Raw genomic sequence first — 18,190 nt, 5'->3', positions numbered from 1 at the left:
ATGAGAGAGTGTTGTAATGTGCGATTGATTTGTGTTTTTGCAGGTCCTGCTCAGGTTCCCATGATGTCCCCTAATGGTTCAGTGCCTCCAATCTATGTGCCTCCTGGATACGTTCAACAAGTGAGTTTAAATGCTTTTTTGTGTTGTCTTGCCAAATTTGCTTATGTTATAATATACACTGAATTTAATTTGGAGATTTTCACTCTTTTTTTCTGCTCATTGTCTTCATTTTGTGTGTGTAATTTGTCCTAAGATCATTGAGGAGAATGGAGTGAGGCGGGTGCTGGTGTTGCCTCAGGCGGAGTTTCACCCTGGGGGCCACTCTCCGCTGCACCACCCTCCCCCTCCACCCACACACCCCCACCTGCAGGCCTTCATCCCCCATCCACATGCCATCTTGCCTCATCCTCCTCCTCACCTGTACTCAGGCATGGCCGGCGGAACTGGAGACATGAATGCCCAGTACATCTCCCAGTACCACCCAGCCCACATCTACCCAGACCAGGGTGAGTGTACACACACACACCCACACACACAGACTAATCCCAACCAGCTTGTACTGCTAAATAGTTACTGTCGTTTTCACATTTTTTTAAATTCAGAAACACGCAGATTTAGAGGTTGATTGCATTTCTGTTTTATAACTCAATTTTTCCAGCAGCTCAGTGACTTGAATATCCTTAAGCCGTTGTAAGTTTTAATCAGTTGGACACGCATAGTTGAGATTAATAATGAGTAGATGCACTAGTGAATAAACAAATTAATAGCTCAGATAGAAGTAGTTTATTATTAGGAAGCTTGTCACCAATTAATTTGGAAAGCTGCCTGAAGTCACCAGAAGACACATTTGAGCTCTGCTCGCTGCTCTGTCTATGTAATTTGCTTGGAAACTATCGTTAAGCTCACATGGGTTTCAAGCTTCATAAATCATTGTTTTGTTTTGTTTTTTTAAACCTTGATCTCAGTATTTAGTATCTGGCACAAAAAAAAGAACTTTCTGTTTATATTGTTTGACTGTCTGACCAAGCACAGCGCAAACTGACCATTTTTACAGCCTCTGCTTCCCAAACACATTGACACTACAGACTTGTTGTATTTTAATTAAAACACTTTTGTTTCTGTTTATTTAAAATGTAGTCAAAGCTAAATAAATTTTAATTTGATCCCAAATTTGCATGAGTAATTGGGATAAATATTTGTGATTTCTCTATTAAGCAAACACAATCTTGGTAATTGTTTTAGTCATTATTGTGCAACCCTTAATAAAATGTCAGTTCACTTCCAAATTATATACCAATTGATTCAAATATCCCTGCTTGTGATCTTTTTGTATGTTGCGATTGCATTAATATTACCTCCCTTGGTGTGAAGCCCCTAAATTGGTTCTAGTGCCATTTGAAGTGACATACCTTTACCCATGTGCAATTAAAGTGTTATATGATATGAATATAACGTTATATATATATAATATGTTACTGTTACTGGAGGCCCCAGAGATGGTTAGAGAACAAACAGCATCCTGAAGACCAAAGCAAGTCTGGGACAGTGTTTTGTTAAAGTTATCAATTGATGTTTGGCTATATAAAAGAACATCCATGCAAGGACTATTAAATCCATTATTCAAAAATGGAGAAAATATGGCATAACCATGATTCTGCCTAGGGGATGCCATCCACTAAACGTCAGTGACCAGGTAAGGAAGGGCATTAGTCAGAGAATCAGCAAAGAGGCAAAGGGTAACTCTCAATCTGGTGCTATCACCACCGTGTCTCACTGTGGAGATGGTGTTTGCAGGGTAATGAGCAGTGTTTGGATTCTCCCAAATGTGGTGTTTGTTTATACAGTATATATACCTGTTGCCAGTAGGAGGGAAATCAGTAGATTTCAGTATTGCTTTAAATTTCAACCTCTTTTTGATTTTTTTTTTTTTAAAGAAAACAAGCTGTGTCCCTTTGCCATATGCAACTAGTCTGTGTGTGTTTCCAGTTTCTCCAGACACTCACCCGGCACATGGACGCACAGCGTTTCACCGGGATGAAAGGGCTAACAAAGCGCATGAACGGCTGCAGAAGAAGCTAAAAGAGCGTCAAGGTGGTCAGGCAGGGGGAGGAGGGGGAGGTCAGGCTCCTACCAAAGACAGTCCTCCTCTTTCTCCACAGAAGAACCGTGGAACCCCTCCAACAGCTGGAGGAGACCTTCAGAACGGCCTCCTTAAAGGGGTGGAGGAGCAAAGCCAGGCTGGTACACTCACCGGCCTGGGAAAAGAATGTCCAGGAAGAGTGAGAGACACAGAGCCTGCCGGTACTGAGATATATTTATCATTATGCCTTGAGCCATAATATTCATTAACCATAATTCTACCAGTAATTCTTCTGTCATGCTTTATGTAATGACCCCCACGCACTATCACTTACACTGGAGAATCAGGAGCACTATGTAGCACACTAGTAAAGGGTTGGGGATTTGAGATTCAAGTAAACCATTTCTTTCTTAGGTGATGTTCAGTTGCATAAAGACTACTAAACTGCCAACCATTAATTCACTGTATATGTGTACAAAACCACTCCTCATGCTATATAGGGCATACATTTCCTTCAAAATATGTAGTGTGTTCTGGGTATTCTGTACTTCTTGTTTTGATCCTGCTTATTGCATCACTGTGGGATTTGGTGAGGTGGATAGGGTGTGCTGTCAGGCATAAGCTTTGTCTTAGAGATAGAAATGTGCTCAAAGTGCTAAACCTGGCACTGTAGCAACATAGAAATGGGATAATGTGACTTGGTATTAATCATGCAACATTGTGTTATTGCAAGTGCTATTGCATCATAACATCTTTTATTCAATATGTAAATGAAGGATTTAATTAATAGGATGGTTTACCAGGGATGGTTAAAAGGGCTTTGACGTGTCTGTTTTATCCCAACGTCGCATTAAAGTTTTCTGCTTACAAATCTTTCCCAAACCACAGTAGACATCTAATATAGAAAAGTTTTGTTGACTTTAAATGGCGTGTTGCTGGTAACGGACACATTTTAGTGCCTACTATAAGCTTATAGTGTACTGTAATGTGAAAGCTTCATGGTCATGGCCAAAGTGCAGGATTATCGATAGACTGCCAAGGCTTTAGACTAATGAGGGTCCAAATCACTTGTACTGAAGTTTGCTAGACTTCATGATTGTAATCACTTTAAGCAGTTCTTTCTTTCTTTTTCAAATATAGATCAGTTAGTGAGGCACGCAGTTAGAAATAGCAGAAATGATAGTCCTGTCAAATCTCCACTCTAGCGTAGAAAATGGTGCTACAGCTACTGAGATGTGTGAACAAGCTTTAGGGACAGAGTCTCTCACAAACCTGAGTGTAACCTGACTGAACTATCTCTGACTCCGTTATCCCAATGATACTAGGGGCCATAATTCACACTTTATCATTGTCCATCATGGCCTGGGACCACCAAGTCAGAGCTAGTGCACAAAGGTGTGCACATTCTGTGGTATTCTCTGAAGCAGAATGTCCTGTATAGAGAAATGAACTGAGAAAATGAGAAAGTAAATAATCTTGCTGAAGTTCATGTTTTCTTGTGTTAATCTCTATTCTCAGAATCGAATGAAAAGATGCAGGCTCTTCGAGAATGGTTAAACAATATCAGCAAGCCTGTGGTGAGTGTATATAAGATTTATGTCTACATTATGAGTGATTCTCTGTTTGATTGAATGCCTATAATGATCATAAATCTGAGAGAGTACGCAATGGCTGTGACATTACATTTCGTGTCAATTACATAATTACAGACATGTGAGAATTATAAAATATGTACAAACGTTGTGCAAGTTGTGTCCCTGGAGAATTTGTGAGTAATAGCTGACTGTGAAGGATCATTAAAGCTGTATATAATTACTTTATTAACAACCAAATTAGTACATCCTCGTTTATTCTGGTGTGTTCTAATGTTTTAATGCGTTTTTTTTTTTTTTTTTCGCTCCAGTGTGTAGGTTTATGTTTAAACACATGGAATGATCTTCTGTCATTCAGAAGCTGTGCCAGTGGGTTTAATTCATCTGTATTAGTGGTGTTCAGGTGACCTTATTTTATCTCTGTGGCAGTGTAAATGGGTTCTTCAAGGGTTTTTCACTATAAGATTATTAATGATTATCATACCTTGCCTTCACGTTGTTCTTTTGCATTGGACCTGTAACACGGTCAGTAAAATAATGATGGGTATTGAGTGCTGTTGTAGTTAATAATAGTCTAGATATCCTTGCGTAACAGTTAGTTACATTGGTTTTGTCGTCACAATCCTTACAAGAGCCCTGAGAGACTAAATAAAGTGACAGAAGGAAATGAGGCGGGCAGTGGAGCGAGGGCTCCGGTTGAAGGCCTTCTTGGTCCGGATGGACAGATTATTTCCACAGAAATGACTACGGGGACATGAGCAGAGGTTACAGAAGTAGTGAAGAATAAAATAGCACAAAGCAGGAAAAAAGAGCTGAGTTAAGCTTTCCGTGTGCCATTTTTCATGTATATGTGCATCTGTTCTGTGCTCACAGAAGAGTTCTGTGCTTTGATTATCAAAGAATCAGAAATATCCACAGCCATGAAGCTGTATCTAAAGGATGCTAAAAAATAAACCTTCTTCTTGTTTTCCTCTCACATACATTTTCCTTTGGTTTATGTTTTATTTCTGGAGTACTCCTGTGCCTAAATTCATCTTGCGTAACTCATTTCAGAAACACTGAGGATGCTGTTAGACGTGGAGCTCTTGTATTATATCTTACGGTTATATCAGCCTCTTCAGAAGCTGGTTTATCAGAGATACAGTGGAATTCACTGGTCTGTGATTTCTGTAGGTGGTGGATATCCAGGCCAGAGGAGCGTGTCTCTGCTGGACAGCTCCAGTAAAGAAAACTGCAGATGAGGAGCAGAATGAGCCAGAGGAGAAATCTGAGGAGCCCAGTATCAGCTATGAGGTGTCTGTCTCGTACAGCGGCAAGGACGGCAAGTACAACACTGCCTTCAGGTAATACCGCAAAATAAATTCAGTTGGTAGGCTGCAAAATAGACAATAGTGGCACTTTCATACTTCATTTGGACCTAGACACACCCAGATTCAATAACTTATGTGGACTAATGTGACTTCAGCCCGGGCCTAACAAGTTTGCATCTAAGATCGAAAGAACAAAATGTGCAGTTCACTGTTTTGAAACTTGTGAAAACTTACATTGTTTCCTTATACTTTTGATCTTAAAAATCCTCTAATAAACAGTATCCACAAGTTGGATCACAGCAGTGCTTTCTCTGTGAAATGTTAATTAGTTCTTGTCAAATTAAATTAAGGGAAAAAAAGAAAGACCTTTTTGTCATTGCTTATGTTGTGTTCAGGCAGTTTGTAGTGTTTGGTTCCGTGTATTTCTGGGTCAAACTACAAAGGCCCTGATTCTTTTTTTTCTGATTTTTTTTTAAACAATTTTTTGTAAAGATCATTGTTCATGACTGACATTTTGAAATATTTTTTTTTTAATCTCCTTTTTGTCTTTTTGGACCAGTGGTAAGGAGCTTAGTGCAACTATAGAGAACCTAAGACCAGCAACAGACTACCATGTCAGGTCTGTACTCTGGTTTAGACTTGCTATGGTATTCAGTTATGACCTTCACAATTTCTAAAGTTAAGAGGAAATATTGTGTACATTTGCACCTGTAGGGTCCAGGCCATGTATAACTGTTTACAAGGAAACCCCTCTGAGCCTGCAAGTTTTACAACTCTGAGCTGTGAACCTGACGCACCCATCCCACCTCGCAAAGCCAGCGGCACCAAAAACTGTCTCGTCCTGCAGTGGAAGGTGTATACACACACATGTGCACGCACAGGTTTTTTTTTTTTTTGCTGTACACAAGGCCACACTTTTTTTGCCAGTTATGTTGTCGTGTGCGTGAGAGTGTGTATGTGCATGAGCGTGCATGTGAGCGTGCGTGTCTGCGAGTGCCATAGTAATTAGCAAGCAATCTGACTGATTAGTCATCTTTTCTAATTAATATTCATGTTTTTAGAATATTATTTTGAAAATTCCTTACAAATCAGTGCACACACTTGATAATCATGTATCTCTCTGATTGTTCATAACGGTGTTTTAATAACCATCAGCCTACACCATGGAGTATTTATTTTAAAACAAATATATTCTTCCAGGCTCCATGTGACAATGGTTCCAAAATTCAAAACTACATTCTACAGTGGGATGAGGTAATGCTTTATGCACCATCACTATTTGACACAAAGTTAATTTAAGTACATGCTGAATCACATTTGGCAGTTGCTTATGTCACAGCGTCCTTATCTGGGTTGAAGTCAAGAACCTTAAAGCAAATAAGATTAACTGTTAGCTAAACAGTTTAATTTTGGACTTTGATTCAACTGACTTGCTATCAGAGTGTGTCTCAGTTTTTTGTTGTTTTTGCACAAATAAACAAGGCATAATGTTTTGTGTTTAGGAACAGAACATGAATAATTAGATGTGTAAAATAGCTAACGATCACAGATACATGTGATGCAAAAGTGTGTCTTTGTTTAAAGTTTGCAGTATTTATTTTACATGTTGACTCTTAATCTGCAGTTAACATTGTTCATGTTGTGTGCTGATTGTAACTGTGTGTCCTTTGATGTACGTGTATTGTCAAATCTGAACAGGGTAAAGGTACAGGAGTGTTTGAGCAGTGCTACTACGGCCCTCAGAAGCAGTACAGGGTGACCAAGCTCTCGCCAGCATCCAAATACTCATTCCGCCTAGCAGCCAAAAATGACATGGGTGTCAGGTATGTGCTGTGTGTGTGTGTGCACGTGTGCGTGCGCTGAGCCAATTGCTACATGATGAATGTGGGTGTAGACGTGTGGGAGTACTTACTCAGCCACCACTCTAGGGACTTTTTCTTGAGTTGTACATGGGCTAGTATGTGTTCACTTTCTGTTGTAGTGAGTTCAGTGAACCTGTAGACATGTTGACCTCGTGCAGTGTCCCTGCACCTCCAAAGAGCCCTGAGCTGCTCCAGGCCGGGGTCACTTGGCTCTGCCTGCAGTGGAACAGGCCAGACAGCTCACCAAAAGAAGACGATATTGGTTACGTACTGGAAATGGAGGAAGAGGGCTCGGTGAGAACTCAGCACACACGATATACTGTATGTTCACAATATACAAACACGGATTCACCAATTCCAGCCATGCAGAAAAAGTGCCCCGTAGACATTTGTCTTTTTTTCTTCAAGTTATGACAAAATTCAAGTTATCTAAGTTTTTTGCAGGGAACAGTTTGAGTTTTCTTAATGCAAAGATTTTTCCCCAAATACTCTAATCCACCAAACTAAAGTAAATAATTTTTGGTGGAAATCTTGGCTAGAGTTATTTAACTGCTTAGTAGACAGGTTAGCAAGTATGTTTTTCTGCCAAGAAAAGTTATCCACATTATTCTGGTAAATTAGGCTAGACTATTGTGTGAAGCATGCACAAGCTAATGTTAAGCTTATACACAACACAGCACATGCATTTGCAGTTGTTGCAGGCAAACGTGGATTTGGGATTTTTTTAGGTTTCACACAGCCAACCATCCATTTTACAGTGTGGAAAGGGAGGAACCTATTCATGGCACTGTCTGGGTCTCTAATATGTTTATCTATGGTTCACCTGCAGAGATATGCAGTGATTCCTGAATTCACTTGCCATTTACATTCATGGGGTGGGAGCCTCACTTGCACAGAGACAATACACATCCAAGTACAGGATTATGTAGTTTTAACTGCTGTTTGACTGTTTGGTCTGAATGTGCAGGGTTATGGGTTCCAGCCCAGCTATGATGGTGATGAGTTGTCATGCACAGTGAGGAATCTGCACCGAAGCACCAAGTACAAATTCAGGGTGAGAGTGGTATTCTCTTTGGTATATGTGTACTTGAAGAGTGTTTGTGTCTGTGCATGAAATTCATTTTTCAGTGAGCAAATTATATTAGCCTGCAATGGCTAGTAACAAGCTTTATATTCATTATTAGTAACAGCGTTTTTAAATGCAGATGCATTCCTGCTGTAGGATACCAGCTTTTATATATTTATATATATATATATATATATATATATATATATATATATATATATATATATATATATATATATATATATATATATATATATCAGACTGCTACTTGGCAGGTTTATTTAGCTAACTAATGTGCATCTTCTAGCTACAGTCACATTTTCCCAGCACTATTCATGTAGTAAGGCATTTATAGTTTCTGATGATTATAATCAGTCATCATTTTGGTTTCAGCTGTTATCTGAAGTAATCTGATACCCTTCCTGGAACATAATTTCACAGTGGGGGTCGCGGTCTGACTGACCGTCCAGTCCATTATAAATGAATAAATGTTTATAAATAACAGGCAGTTAGCCCAGCATGTGACAAGCACAACAGTCATGATGATAGTGATGAGTGTCTGGGCAAAGTGGTGCATTGAAGCCACGTAAGTCGTGATGTAGTATGAAAAGCCTTATCAAAAATGTGTAATCTTGAATAGCTTTATTAACAAAGGGAATGAGAACATATGAACCAAAATTAGATTCTAACCTTCCATTAACATCCCATTAGCTTCTTGTTAATCGAGTTAGTCATTGTTGTTAAAGTTACCACTCTGGTGTGATCAGAAGAAGGCCTGATTGCAATCATGTTCCTGAAGACTACAGTCTATTAATGTGATCAGTGGTACTAGCGGGAAGCTGATGAGACTGACAGTACCTGCTGAGCAACTCTTCCCTTTTATAGGTCCAGTTATACCCATCACCATGAGTTATCAGGGTGCTATACTGAATATTGTTTATAATAAATAATCAGCATGATTTTGTCATAATTCTTTTGGACTTTTTTGGGTCCCGTTAGAAGTGTGCAGTTGATGTGATGCCGTCTTTCAGAGCAGCCAGTTCTAGCTTTGTTCAAGAGTACACATTCACCTCTTTTGTCACTGTTTTGTGGTTGATCATGGGCAAAATTTTAATGCTGTTTCTTTTGTGTTGCTGTATTGTTAGCAATGATGCAAGTTTTACAGTACGTTACACACACTGCTGAGTTATGATGCTGGTTAAAGTGCTGATGTGACTTAACACTTTGGTATTTTTCAGGTTGCTGCATATAATACAGAAGGTAAGAGTAACCCGAGTCCTGTGTCAGAGTTCACCACGGCCCCAGACAGACCGGGCTGCCCTGGCAAACCATCTGTTAAAGGCAAACAACATCCCACCAGCTTCCGCATGACCTGGGGTGAGTTCAGCTTTGAGACACAGGCTTTGAACTCGCATTAGATACAGTGTATTTATTCTGACTGCTTGCATCCGCTCTTCCTGCAGATCCCCCCAAAGAGACTGGTGGCTCAGACGTGACTGAGTATGTGGTGGAGCTGTCTGAAGGACTGAGTGGTATGTTCCAGTGGGATTCTTAATGATTTTTGTGTAATTATTTAGGCATGTGATATAACTGTGTTTGTGTTCATGTTTTCAGGCTCCTCTTGGGAGGAAGTGTACAGGGGTTCAGCTACGGAATGTGTGTGTGATGGGCTGAAGCCAGGCGGGACATACCAAGCTAGAGTCTGCTGTCACAGCAAAGGAGGACAAAGCCCAGTAAAACACACAAATACATGCAAACACTTTTTTCAGTGTTTTAACATGGCCTGCATAGGATTTGTAAGTCTGGCATGAACCACACCACAAGTGATTCTATGGCTCGGATGAGTCAGACAGAGGTGACTGTAAGAGAAGCTCAGAAAATGTGCTGAAGAACTGTTTTTAAAAGCTTCTATTGTTTTCATGTTATTGTTTATCACTTTTTTTATGTAATGATGACTAGAATTTTAATAAGTACAGTTTATACGAATGGATCTACACATATTACCTAATAAGTAGAGTGCCAATATTTTATCTGAATTGCCTAGTATTTACTAGATAGGCCATGCCTTTTCTTGCCGTTTCTTTTATGAACAACACTCTAGGAGAGCTATACATGATGCACCGAATCAGACAATTCTGTATGTTTATCTCCTTTTAACTGCATACATTGAAAAGGGGCTTTCAATGAAGCATGCTAGATGTACTTTTTTCTGAATGTCCCAAGTACATGAATGAAAATAACAGAGCAAAAATGAGTGTGTCTGATTGAAAATCTACATGACTAGAGCCTCTGCTGGGATAGTGCTGTGAGTGAGCGAGAAGAAGTGACATCTGGAGCCATGCTTATTTCCATGTCTGTGGAAAGCAGAACTCACTGCACAGTTACCTCACCTCTGTTTGACCCATCGGAGCCATAGAATCACTGGTGCTGTGGTGCAGGCCAAGTTAAAACACTCAAGGCAGCCATTTTAAGGTCAAACTGAAGGTTTGGAAAAGTGACTTCACAGGGCCTTTTTAAATGATTGGTCGACAGTATTCTCACAAAATCCTTTGTAGTGGTACTACAGTGAATGGATTCATGGTGTACTGTTTGCGTTCATCTATAAATGTATGTTCAAGTAGATCTACAAATTGCAACATGTTTGATACTTGGAAATTGTATGCAGCAGAAGAAATAGGAAAATGTAAATGTCTAATTTTGTAAATTAGCTTTAGTTTTCAGAGCTAGTCGGCGTTGGTGTCAAAGTTAGATTGAAGAGCACTCCTAAATGACTGTTCTCATTCTCTACAGAGAGAGACCCTAAAGAGTTCTCACTGTGGAATGCGTAGGCTTCACAGGGATTCAGGCATAGTTGTGAGTGGGCTGCAGCCTGAGAATATGCAGTTGTGGAAGTCTTTTTCATTCCTGCAGGAGGCTGTGTGGATGCTGCTGTGTATTTTCTGAAAGAGTTATAGCATCTCCTTACGTTGCTGTCTGGCACAACTAATGCATTTCTCTAGTTTCTAATGATAATCAACGTTTTTCAGATTCCACGAGAAACAGACTAATTATAGTGGGGTTTTTTAAAGCAAGCTTTAAATTAAGGGCTTTATATACATGAGCTGATCAAAGCATTGTTCCACCTGGACCTCATTAGGTACAAGTGCATTCAGTGACCTTTTGTATGATTGGCAAGATGCACGCCTTTACTGCACAAACCTGATTTCTGGTCATTCGCAAAAAACAGAATTAAATAAAACAAACAACATTATGTGCAAGTACCATCATTTTCTTACTTTCTCAGAATTTGTTGCATGTACATATACAATTTCTGAAGGTCTAGATGTAACTTTCTTGTCTTTAGTTGTCTAAGGGTCTTAAATTCTCCCAGAAGGATTTTTTTTGTTTATCTCTGCTGTTTTATTTTTTTTTTTTTGTTTTATTTTTTTTTTTTAATTTATTTATTTTTTTTTATTTGTGTGTTTGTCAGCTTTCGGAGACCCTGCAGGTCCAGACTCCGTCTGTTCCTCCTGGCCCCTGTCAGCCTCCCAGAGTAATTGGCAAGCCAAAAGCCAGAGAGGTGCAACTTCGCTGGGGTAAGCATGCAGCTTTTTTGTTTCTATATTTTATGTATTTGTGTATGTGTGTGTGTGTGTGTGTTAAATTTGCTTCTCCTGCTGTTGTGCATTAGCTCCTCCTCAGGTGGATGGTGGGAGTGCGGTGTGTGCTTACAGTGTGGAGATGTTCGCTCCTCAGGCTGAGGAGGCCCGAGAGGTGCATCAGGGCCATGAGCTTGAATGCACCGTGCACAGCCTACTGCCTGGAAGAACATACGGCTTCCGTCTGAGAGCAGCCAACAAAGCTGGGGTTAGAACTCCACACCATTTAGACAGCACTTAGTAATCGAAAACTAAAATAAAATAGCTAAACTGAAAAGAATAAACCAGGCTGTTAAAGTTGTATTTGACGCCACTGACTCCATCACAGCTTAAAATTATTCATCAAAAGGATTTAAGGTTAAGGATTTCACACTGAAGCATTTTCTCCTTTTTTTTTCCCCCTCATGTAGAACATTTTGAGCACATTTTATCACAAAACCCTATGATTTAAAAAGTCCTAAAATTCAGATATGGCTTAAAAAATAACTCTGTAGTGTCAGATTTCAGAAAATTATATGCTAACTGTAGTCATTGACTGTTACCATAGAAACAAACCTCTCATTCTGACTGGCTTTATACAATAGGATAGGCTTTACATTTTTTTTTAGAAAAAAATTACTTATATGCAACTACATTAAAACATTATTTGCATTATTTGTAGCAGTTAAACAAAAACCTTCCCAGACAGCAAACTAACAGAGCAGACCAAACACTGGCACAAGCAGCTTTTCAGACAGCTGTCACGTTAACGTTAGGTGGCTACCAGCAAATAGACAGCTTCAACAGCTATTGAAACTTAGACAGAAAGAGAAGTCAAACAGAATGCTTAGAAGGTGAGAATAAACAAAAAGATAAGGAAATGAAATGAGAAGTAATAAGTGTCAGTTTTTTTCGTTGTAATTCCGCATTGCTGGAAGTCAAATAACGTCAGAGAGTAACGTTAAAATAGATAAGTTATCTGCTGTTTTCCCAAATGTGTGGTTGTGTTTGAGGACACTAAATATAGTGTTGACAGATATATACAGAAATCTGTCTAAGGTGTGAAGTTATCTATATCACTTGCCACCACCTGTTTAGGAAGCTGTTACTCTCTGTGTGAACAGATGTGTTGGTAACACGTTCTGTAAAGGTCATATTTAGAATTAGCTATATGCAGTATACATTAATACATATATACTCATTAATCATGTTATAATGCATTCATAAGGCATTATACACATTGGTTTAATTTATGACAGTGCATTATACGTATTATACATTATGGTTTTGTTAACATGTTGCATTTTAAGGAATGTTCATAACACATTATATTTCCAGTACCTTTGCATAGTGCTGTATGATGGAATGAGACCTGTTTTTTTCTTTAATAAGTTACATATTTAAAAAAAATTAATATAATTAATAATCAATTATACCAATGTGATTAACATGAAACCCTACTAAAAAACCTGACAACTTTGCAAAGTACTATAAAACCTTACAACATACTGCCAAACGTTTGTTCTAAGTTTATATATAACTGTAGTACGGTTTTGGGATTGTGAGGAAAAAACATTGGAAATGCCACTGATTTAATAATATTTTCTGTTTAAACCATGTCACTTAGTGCTGACAAGGATAATTTATTAGCAATTATATTATGTCTGTTAATAATCTGCAGTCAGATAATCACTTTGGTATTGGCAGGTGTAAGTGTTATAATGCATTGTACCCATGTATAATGCCTTAAGTTAACAATTTAGAAATGCATTATAAGCATGGCTATAAACTATACTGCAACTGTAATGTTTTCATAAATAGTTATACCAATATGTATGATGCATCATGAATCCATTATAATGTTATCAACATATTCATAGTTCATTATACATATGGCCTTCTTAGAATGTGTTATTAATTGATTCCATTGTGTGGGCTTGCTTCCACAGGCTTGCTTTCAACTTCTCAGACATTTGTTTCTGATTGCAAATCCACACCAGTTGACAGCTGTAGGGTTACCTTCTAACCATAACCCTAATTTCACCATGTGTGTATTGTCTTGGTTGTCAGTATGGGCCTTTCTCTGAGCGTGTTGAGCTGACTACAGGACCAGGAGCACCTGAGCCTTGTCGACCTCCTCATATCATCTGCAAATCTCCTTCTTGTGCTGTGGTCAGCTGGGAAGTAAGGATCACCTACTTTATGTTTCATTGCACTGGTAATGAGTTCACATTATGAAACTCATGTTAAACACTCGTAAAAGAAGCCGTAAGCTTTATTTATTTTTATCAGCAGAGAAGCATCCCAGACGTTCATTCAGAGCAATATTTCTTCAGCCAGCATACCCTGAAGATATGTAGTTGGATTTCGCCTTTAAAACATCTCCTGTCTTCCAGGCTCCATCCTGTAATGGTGCAGCAGTGACTGAGTTTCGGCTGGAGTGGGGGGCAGCTGAGGGGAGCATGCAGGTGATCTACAGCGGCTCAGCAACGAGTTATGAGCTGAAAGGCCTGCTCCCTGCCACCAACTATTTCTGCAGAGTGCAGGTTAGCGTTAGAAATTGAAAGCACACATTGTGGTGTCTATTAGGGTGTGATATTCTCATCACTTCTTTTAGCAGAAGACTGTACTTAAACCTGTGCATCTGTCAACCAAACACACATGAATCCTTGGGTTTAAGAATATGCTTAAAACATACCAGAAAAATGTCCAGTGATTCAGAAGGCAAAGCATGGAATTGGGGGTAGTGGAGCAAAAGCTTGTTTTATGATACCTTGGACATAAGTGCTGTGGTAATTATATAGTCTACAGGAAGCTTTTTACATTTAAATCTAGCAATTAAGTTGTTACAGATTTAATACAGTAATCAGTCTTTTTGAGAAAAGCAGTAATATACAGTATAAAGTCTCAGAAATTACGTTGTTTATGAATGTTATATAGCCAAAATAATGCTGAACAGCACAGTACACTATTGAAAATGCTATTTATGCCTAGGCAACATTAATCGTAATTTATTAAAAAAAAAAAACTGGCTCTGAAAATTCTCTTTGTTTATTTATTTTTTTTATACTTTATTAGGCTTATTTTGATCTGGCTCAGACTTAAGTCACCATTGAGTTCTGGATGTTTTCCACCAGTTTCTGTATTTTCACTCAAGGAAATGATTCATAAATGTAAAAAAAAAGGCTGAATAATGGTGAATTTTATGCTCTCTACTCCCCCAAGAGGTTAAGTAAGCTCAGTTCAGGTACTTCAGCTCATGTGTTTTAGTTGACCTTATGCCTATAAACTCGTTAACTGGTCTCATCCAGGTTTTATTGATGCCATTTGTGGATTAAGCACTCTTTTAGCTGTTCACAACGCTAAATTGCAAAGTACTTAAGCCTTCTTTTGTATCCACAGAGGTTATGTTAATCATGGCTCTAATGTTAATTCTCTCCTGTAGCTTTACTTTTCAGCTTATTTTTTAGATTACGTTTTAGTGCTGTTATGTGCATCTAGTGTGTGCTCATGTATGCCTGTATGTTTGTTTGTCTGTGTTCAGGCAGTGAATGTGGCTGGCATGGGGCCATTTAGTGAAGTGATACTGTGTCAGACGCCCTGCTCTGTCCCTGCCATCGTCAGTGTTGTTCATGCTCTCCGCGAGAGCGAGATGAAGGTGGAAACGAAGGGCTCTGACGGAGGAGATGAGGAAGAAGAAGAAGAGGAGGAGGAGGAAGAGGTTGGAGAAAGACCCTCTCCTCCATTCTACTCCCCTTCTACTTGCCTGGGGCTGCGCTGGGAGGCACCATGTGATCACGGAGCAGAGATTACATCTTACCTGATTGATATAGGAGAAAGACAGCCGATCTCCACTGGCCCTGTAAACAAGTACATTATACAGAACCTGCAACCTGATACCACCTACAGGTATACACAGATGTTAGGACTGCTACTTTTATAGCTTACCTCAGAATAGACATATTGAAACCTAAACACATTTTTACATAATGTTAGCTACAGCACTATGTATTGCTCTTTCTTACATTAAGCCACATATTATTAGTAAAATGCATCAGTCTGACCCTGTGTACTGTGGCATTTTCACAGCCAGAATTTTGAATTTGTTGCTTAAGATTTCCTGATTGGAAATGCCTGCAATGCAAAAAAGTAATGTATTCCACTGTCTGAATGCCTGACAATGTTTAGCTAATGCTCTGTTCATTATCATCTTGTTGCACTCTCTTCTAAATATATGCATACTGTTAGTAAATGGAATTGAGGTGATATGCTTTTTTTGCCAAATTTTATGGCTTCATTAAAATTTGGATATGGACAGAAACCAGCCTAATAGGCAAAATGCACTCAGACTCCATCTCATTTCGTTAAATGCAGTAGCATACATGGCTAAATGTGAAGTTAAATGTGCTGTATAAATATATCATTTAAAAGGGATGTGTGTGTTTGTGTGTGCAGGATAAGGATCCAGGCTCTAAACAGTCTCGGTGCTGGTCCCTTTAGCCACACTTTTAAGCTGAAGACAAAACCGCTGCCTCCTCTGCCGCCACGGCTGGAGTGCACTGCATTCAGCCACCAGACGCTCAGGCTGAAGTGGGGTGATGGTCCAGCCAAGAATTCCCCCACAGACTCCCTGCAGTACCAGCTCCAAATGGAGGACAAAAATGGCAGGTGAGACCATCCATCATCCATCACATACAGCATGAGTGCTGATTTTTTAAATTTTTTATTTTTCTTTGGACATGCTAGAACAGAGTACTCAAGCAAAAGTAGTAGTTGTGAAAATCTCCCTGATGGTGTAGATGGATCATCAGTAAAATATTATTAGACTAGCTATGGTGGTACTTTGGAGAAAAATGGTGAAATACCTGCTCCATTTGTCTATGCTTGATATAATGTAGCTATACTAAATGAACAGTCCCTGTTGGTGAAGACTACAGACCTTATGTACAATAATTTCTTTATATAGTTTAATTGAGTATGGAATAACTCTGTCTCTCTGTAGGTTTATATCCTTGTATAAAGGACCTTGCCACACTCACAAAGTGCAGAGGCTAAATGAGTCTACCTCTTATTCGTTTCGCATCCAAGCCTTTAACGAGGCGGGTGAAGGGCCCTTCTCTTCTGTGTACACCTTCACCACCCCCCGCTCACCTCCACCTCCACTCAAAGGTAAGGCTTTCGGCTCTCTCACCTTTCACCTGGGTCTTAGACCACTTTCTGGAGTATATATGGGTGTATTTCACTTTATTCTCTTTGTGTCTAGCACCACGTGTGGAACGACTGGAAGAGTCTTGTGAGATTAGCTGGGAATCCCTGCCGCCTATGAAGGGAGATCCAATCATATACTGCCTGCAGTGCATGCAGGGGAATTCTGACTTTAAACAGGTACCACTGTTGCTGTCATAGTCTTTCTGTTTGACTCCAGATTTTAATTTTTTATGAGCAAGTCTTGTGCCTGGTTTATGCTTCATCGGAAATGTGTTTGAGGTTTGCCGTGAGTGTTCATAGTTTTTCAGTACAGTAAAAGAACCATATTTGTCTGTCAGAATAGCAGAGCGGGTAGCAAACAGCAAGCGTATGTTTTATTTTTTTATTAAAATAAAATAACTAGAAGCTTCTCAGATGGAAAAAAAATATATTTGTGCTGTCTAATGGAAAAAAATTATGAATGACTGTATGACTCATCTCTAAATTGTCCCATTTCAAGATTTAAACCTGAATGTGCATGCGACACATTCACGTTAAAATCATGATCTGTTAAGCTACAAGTTAATCTACGAAAAGTTGCTAAATAGATTTTATAATAATAAAATAAAAAAACAGGTCTGCTGCGTTGACTTGAAAACGAAAAGCAACTCCAATCAACTAAGAGAAACGAACACTGCTATTTTCTATGTTTATGCATCAGTTCAAAAACATGTAAATATGTAAAGCAAATTAAATAACGTAGTCTTTATCCCCATTCCCTGGACAATGTGGCAGTTTCACTAGTTATAAGATACAGGATTGAAAAATAACATTTTCAATTCTCTTTATTTTAGTTTTATTTGTATAGCACTTTTAACAATAGACTTTATCACAATGCAGTTTTACAGAAATCCAGATGTAAATTTAGATCCCTAATGAGCAAGCCAGAGCTGACTGTGGCACGGAAATCTCCCTGAGATGGCATGAGGAAGAATCCTTGAGAGGAACCAGACTCAAAAGCGAGCTCATCCTCTTCTGGGTGATACAAGATAGTGGGATTATAAATCATAACTCTTCTATAACTGTACACTATAAAGTCAGACAGCACTGTGTATGTAGAAATGATGTTCAGTATGAGCATATTGTTAGCAGCAGTTCTTGGGTACAAGTCTTTAGTATCCATGTGAGATTATCCACTGAAGCAAGGGTGAGACTTGGGCATAAACACTTTTTGGAAAGTACAGATCTTTAGGGTATACAAGTAGGACACTCCACAGCAGAAGAAAGTGAGTCACAAGCGCAGAAGCTCCAAGCAGAAGTAGAGCATCAGGATGAATCAGGCAGATCTGTAGGGAGGGAAGAGCCACAGCAGTATCTTGCTCTAGAAAGTGCAGTTATTTTCACTGTGATCCAACACTGACTGTGATAAATGCATCTGACGATAGGGTGTTGGACATGCAACATTGAAGCTTCTTT

At 39.1% G+C, this 18,190-nt stretch overlaps 1 protein-coding gene across 6 annotated transcripts in view; it reads left to right on the top strand.

The window, feature by feature from the left end:
• fndc3a (fibronectin type III domain containing 3A) overlaps positions 1 to 18,190 on the top strand; it is a 67,633-nt gene that overhangs the window by 47,248 nt on the left and 2,195 nt on the right. For all 6 annotated transcript variants that reach the window (XM_034310485.2, XM_026935132.3, XM_034310484.2 and 3 more), the window contains 22 exons: positions 44 to 120; positions 254 to 506; positions 1,987 to 2,301; positions 3,599 to 3,657; positions 4,846 to 5,015; positions 5,542 to 5,601; positions 5,697 to 5,835; positions 6,183 to 6,236; positions 6,681 to 6,805; positions 6,964 to 7,138; positions 7,812 to 7,898; positions 9,149 to 9,287; positions 9,374 to 9,442; positions 9,525 to 9,643; positions 11,380 to 11,485; positions 11,581 to 11,756; positions 13,598 to 13,711; positions 13,924 to 14,073; positions 15,072 to 15,436; positions 15,983 to 16,195; positions 16,530 to 16,696; positions 16,791 to 16,912. In XM_034310485.2, coding sequence (XP_034166376.2) covers positions 44 to 120; positions 254 to 506; positions 1,987 to 2,301; positions 3,599 to 3,657; positions 4,846 to 5,015; positions 5,542 to 5,601; positions 5,697 to 5,835; positions 6,183 to 6,236; positions 6,681 to 6,805; positions 6,964 to 7,138; positions 7,812 to 7,898; positions 9,149 to 9,287; positions 9,374 to 9,442; positions 9,525 to 9,643; positions 11,380 to 11,485; positions 11,581 to 11,756; positions 13,598 to 13,711; positions 13,924 to 14,073; positions 15,072 to 15,436; positions 15,983 to 16,195; positions 16,530 to 16,696; positions 16,791 to 16,912 — 3,254 coding nt within the window. The remainder of the gene's footprint in view (positions 1 to 43; positions 121 to 253; positions 507 to 1,986; positions 2,302 to 3,598; positions 3,658 to 4,845; positions 5,016 to 5,541; positions 5,602 to 5,696; positions 5,836 to 6,182; positions 6,237 to 6,680; positions 6,806 to 6,963; positions 7,139 to 7,811; positions 7,899 to 9,148; positions 9,288 to 9,373; positions 9,443 to 9,524; positions 9,644 to 11,379; positions 11,486 to 11,580; positions 11,757 to 13,597; positions 13,712 to 13,923; positions 14,074 to 15,071; positions 15,437 to 15,982; positions 16,196 to 16,529; positions 16,697 to 16,790; positions 16,913 to 18,190) is intronic.

This window comes from Pangasianodon hypophthalmus, chromosome 14 (genome assembly GCF_027358585.1).
Source record: "Pangasianodon hypophthalmus isolate fPanHyp1 chromosome 14, fPanHyp1.pri, whole genome shotgun sequence".
Lineage (NCBI taxonomy): Eukaryota > Metazoa > Chordata > Actinopteri > Siluriformes > Pangasiidae > Pangasianodon > Pangasianodon hypophthalmus.
This window is presented reverse-complemented; position numbering and strand designations above follow the sequence as displayed.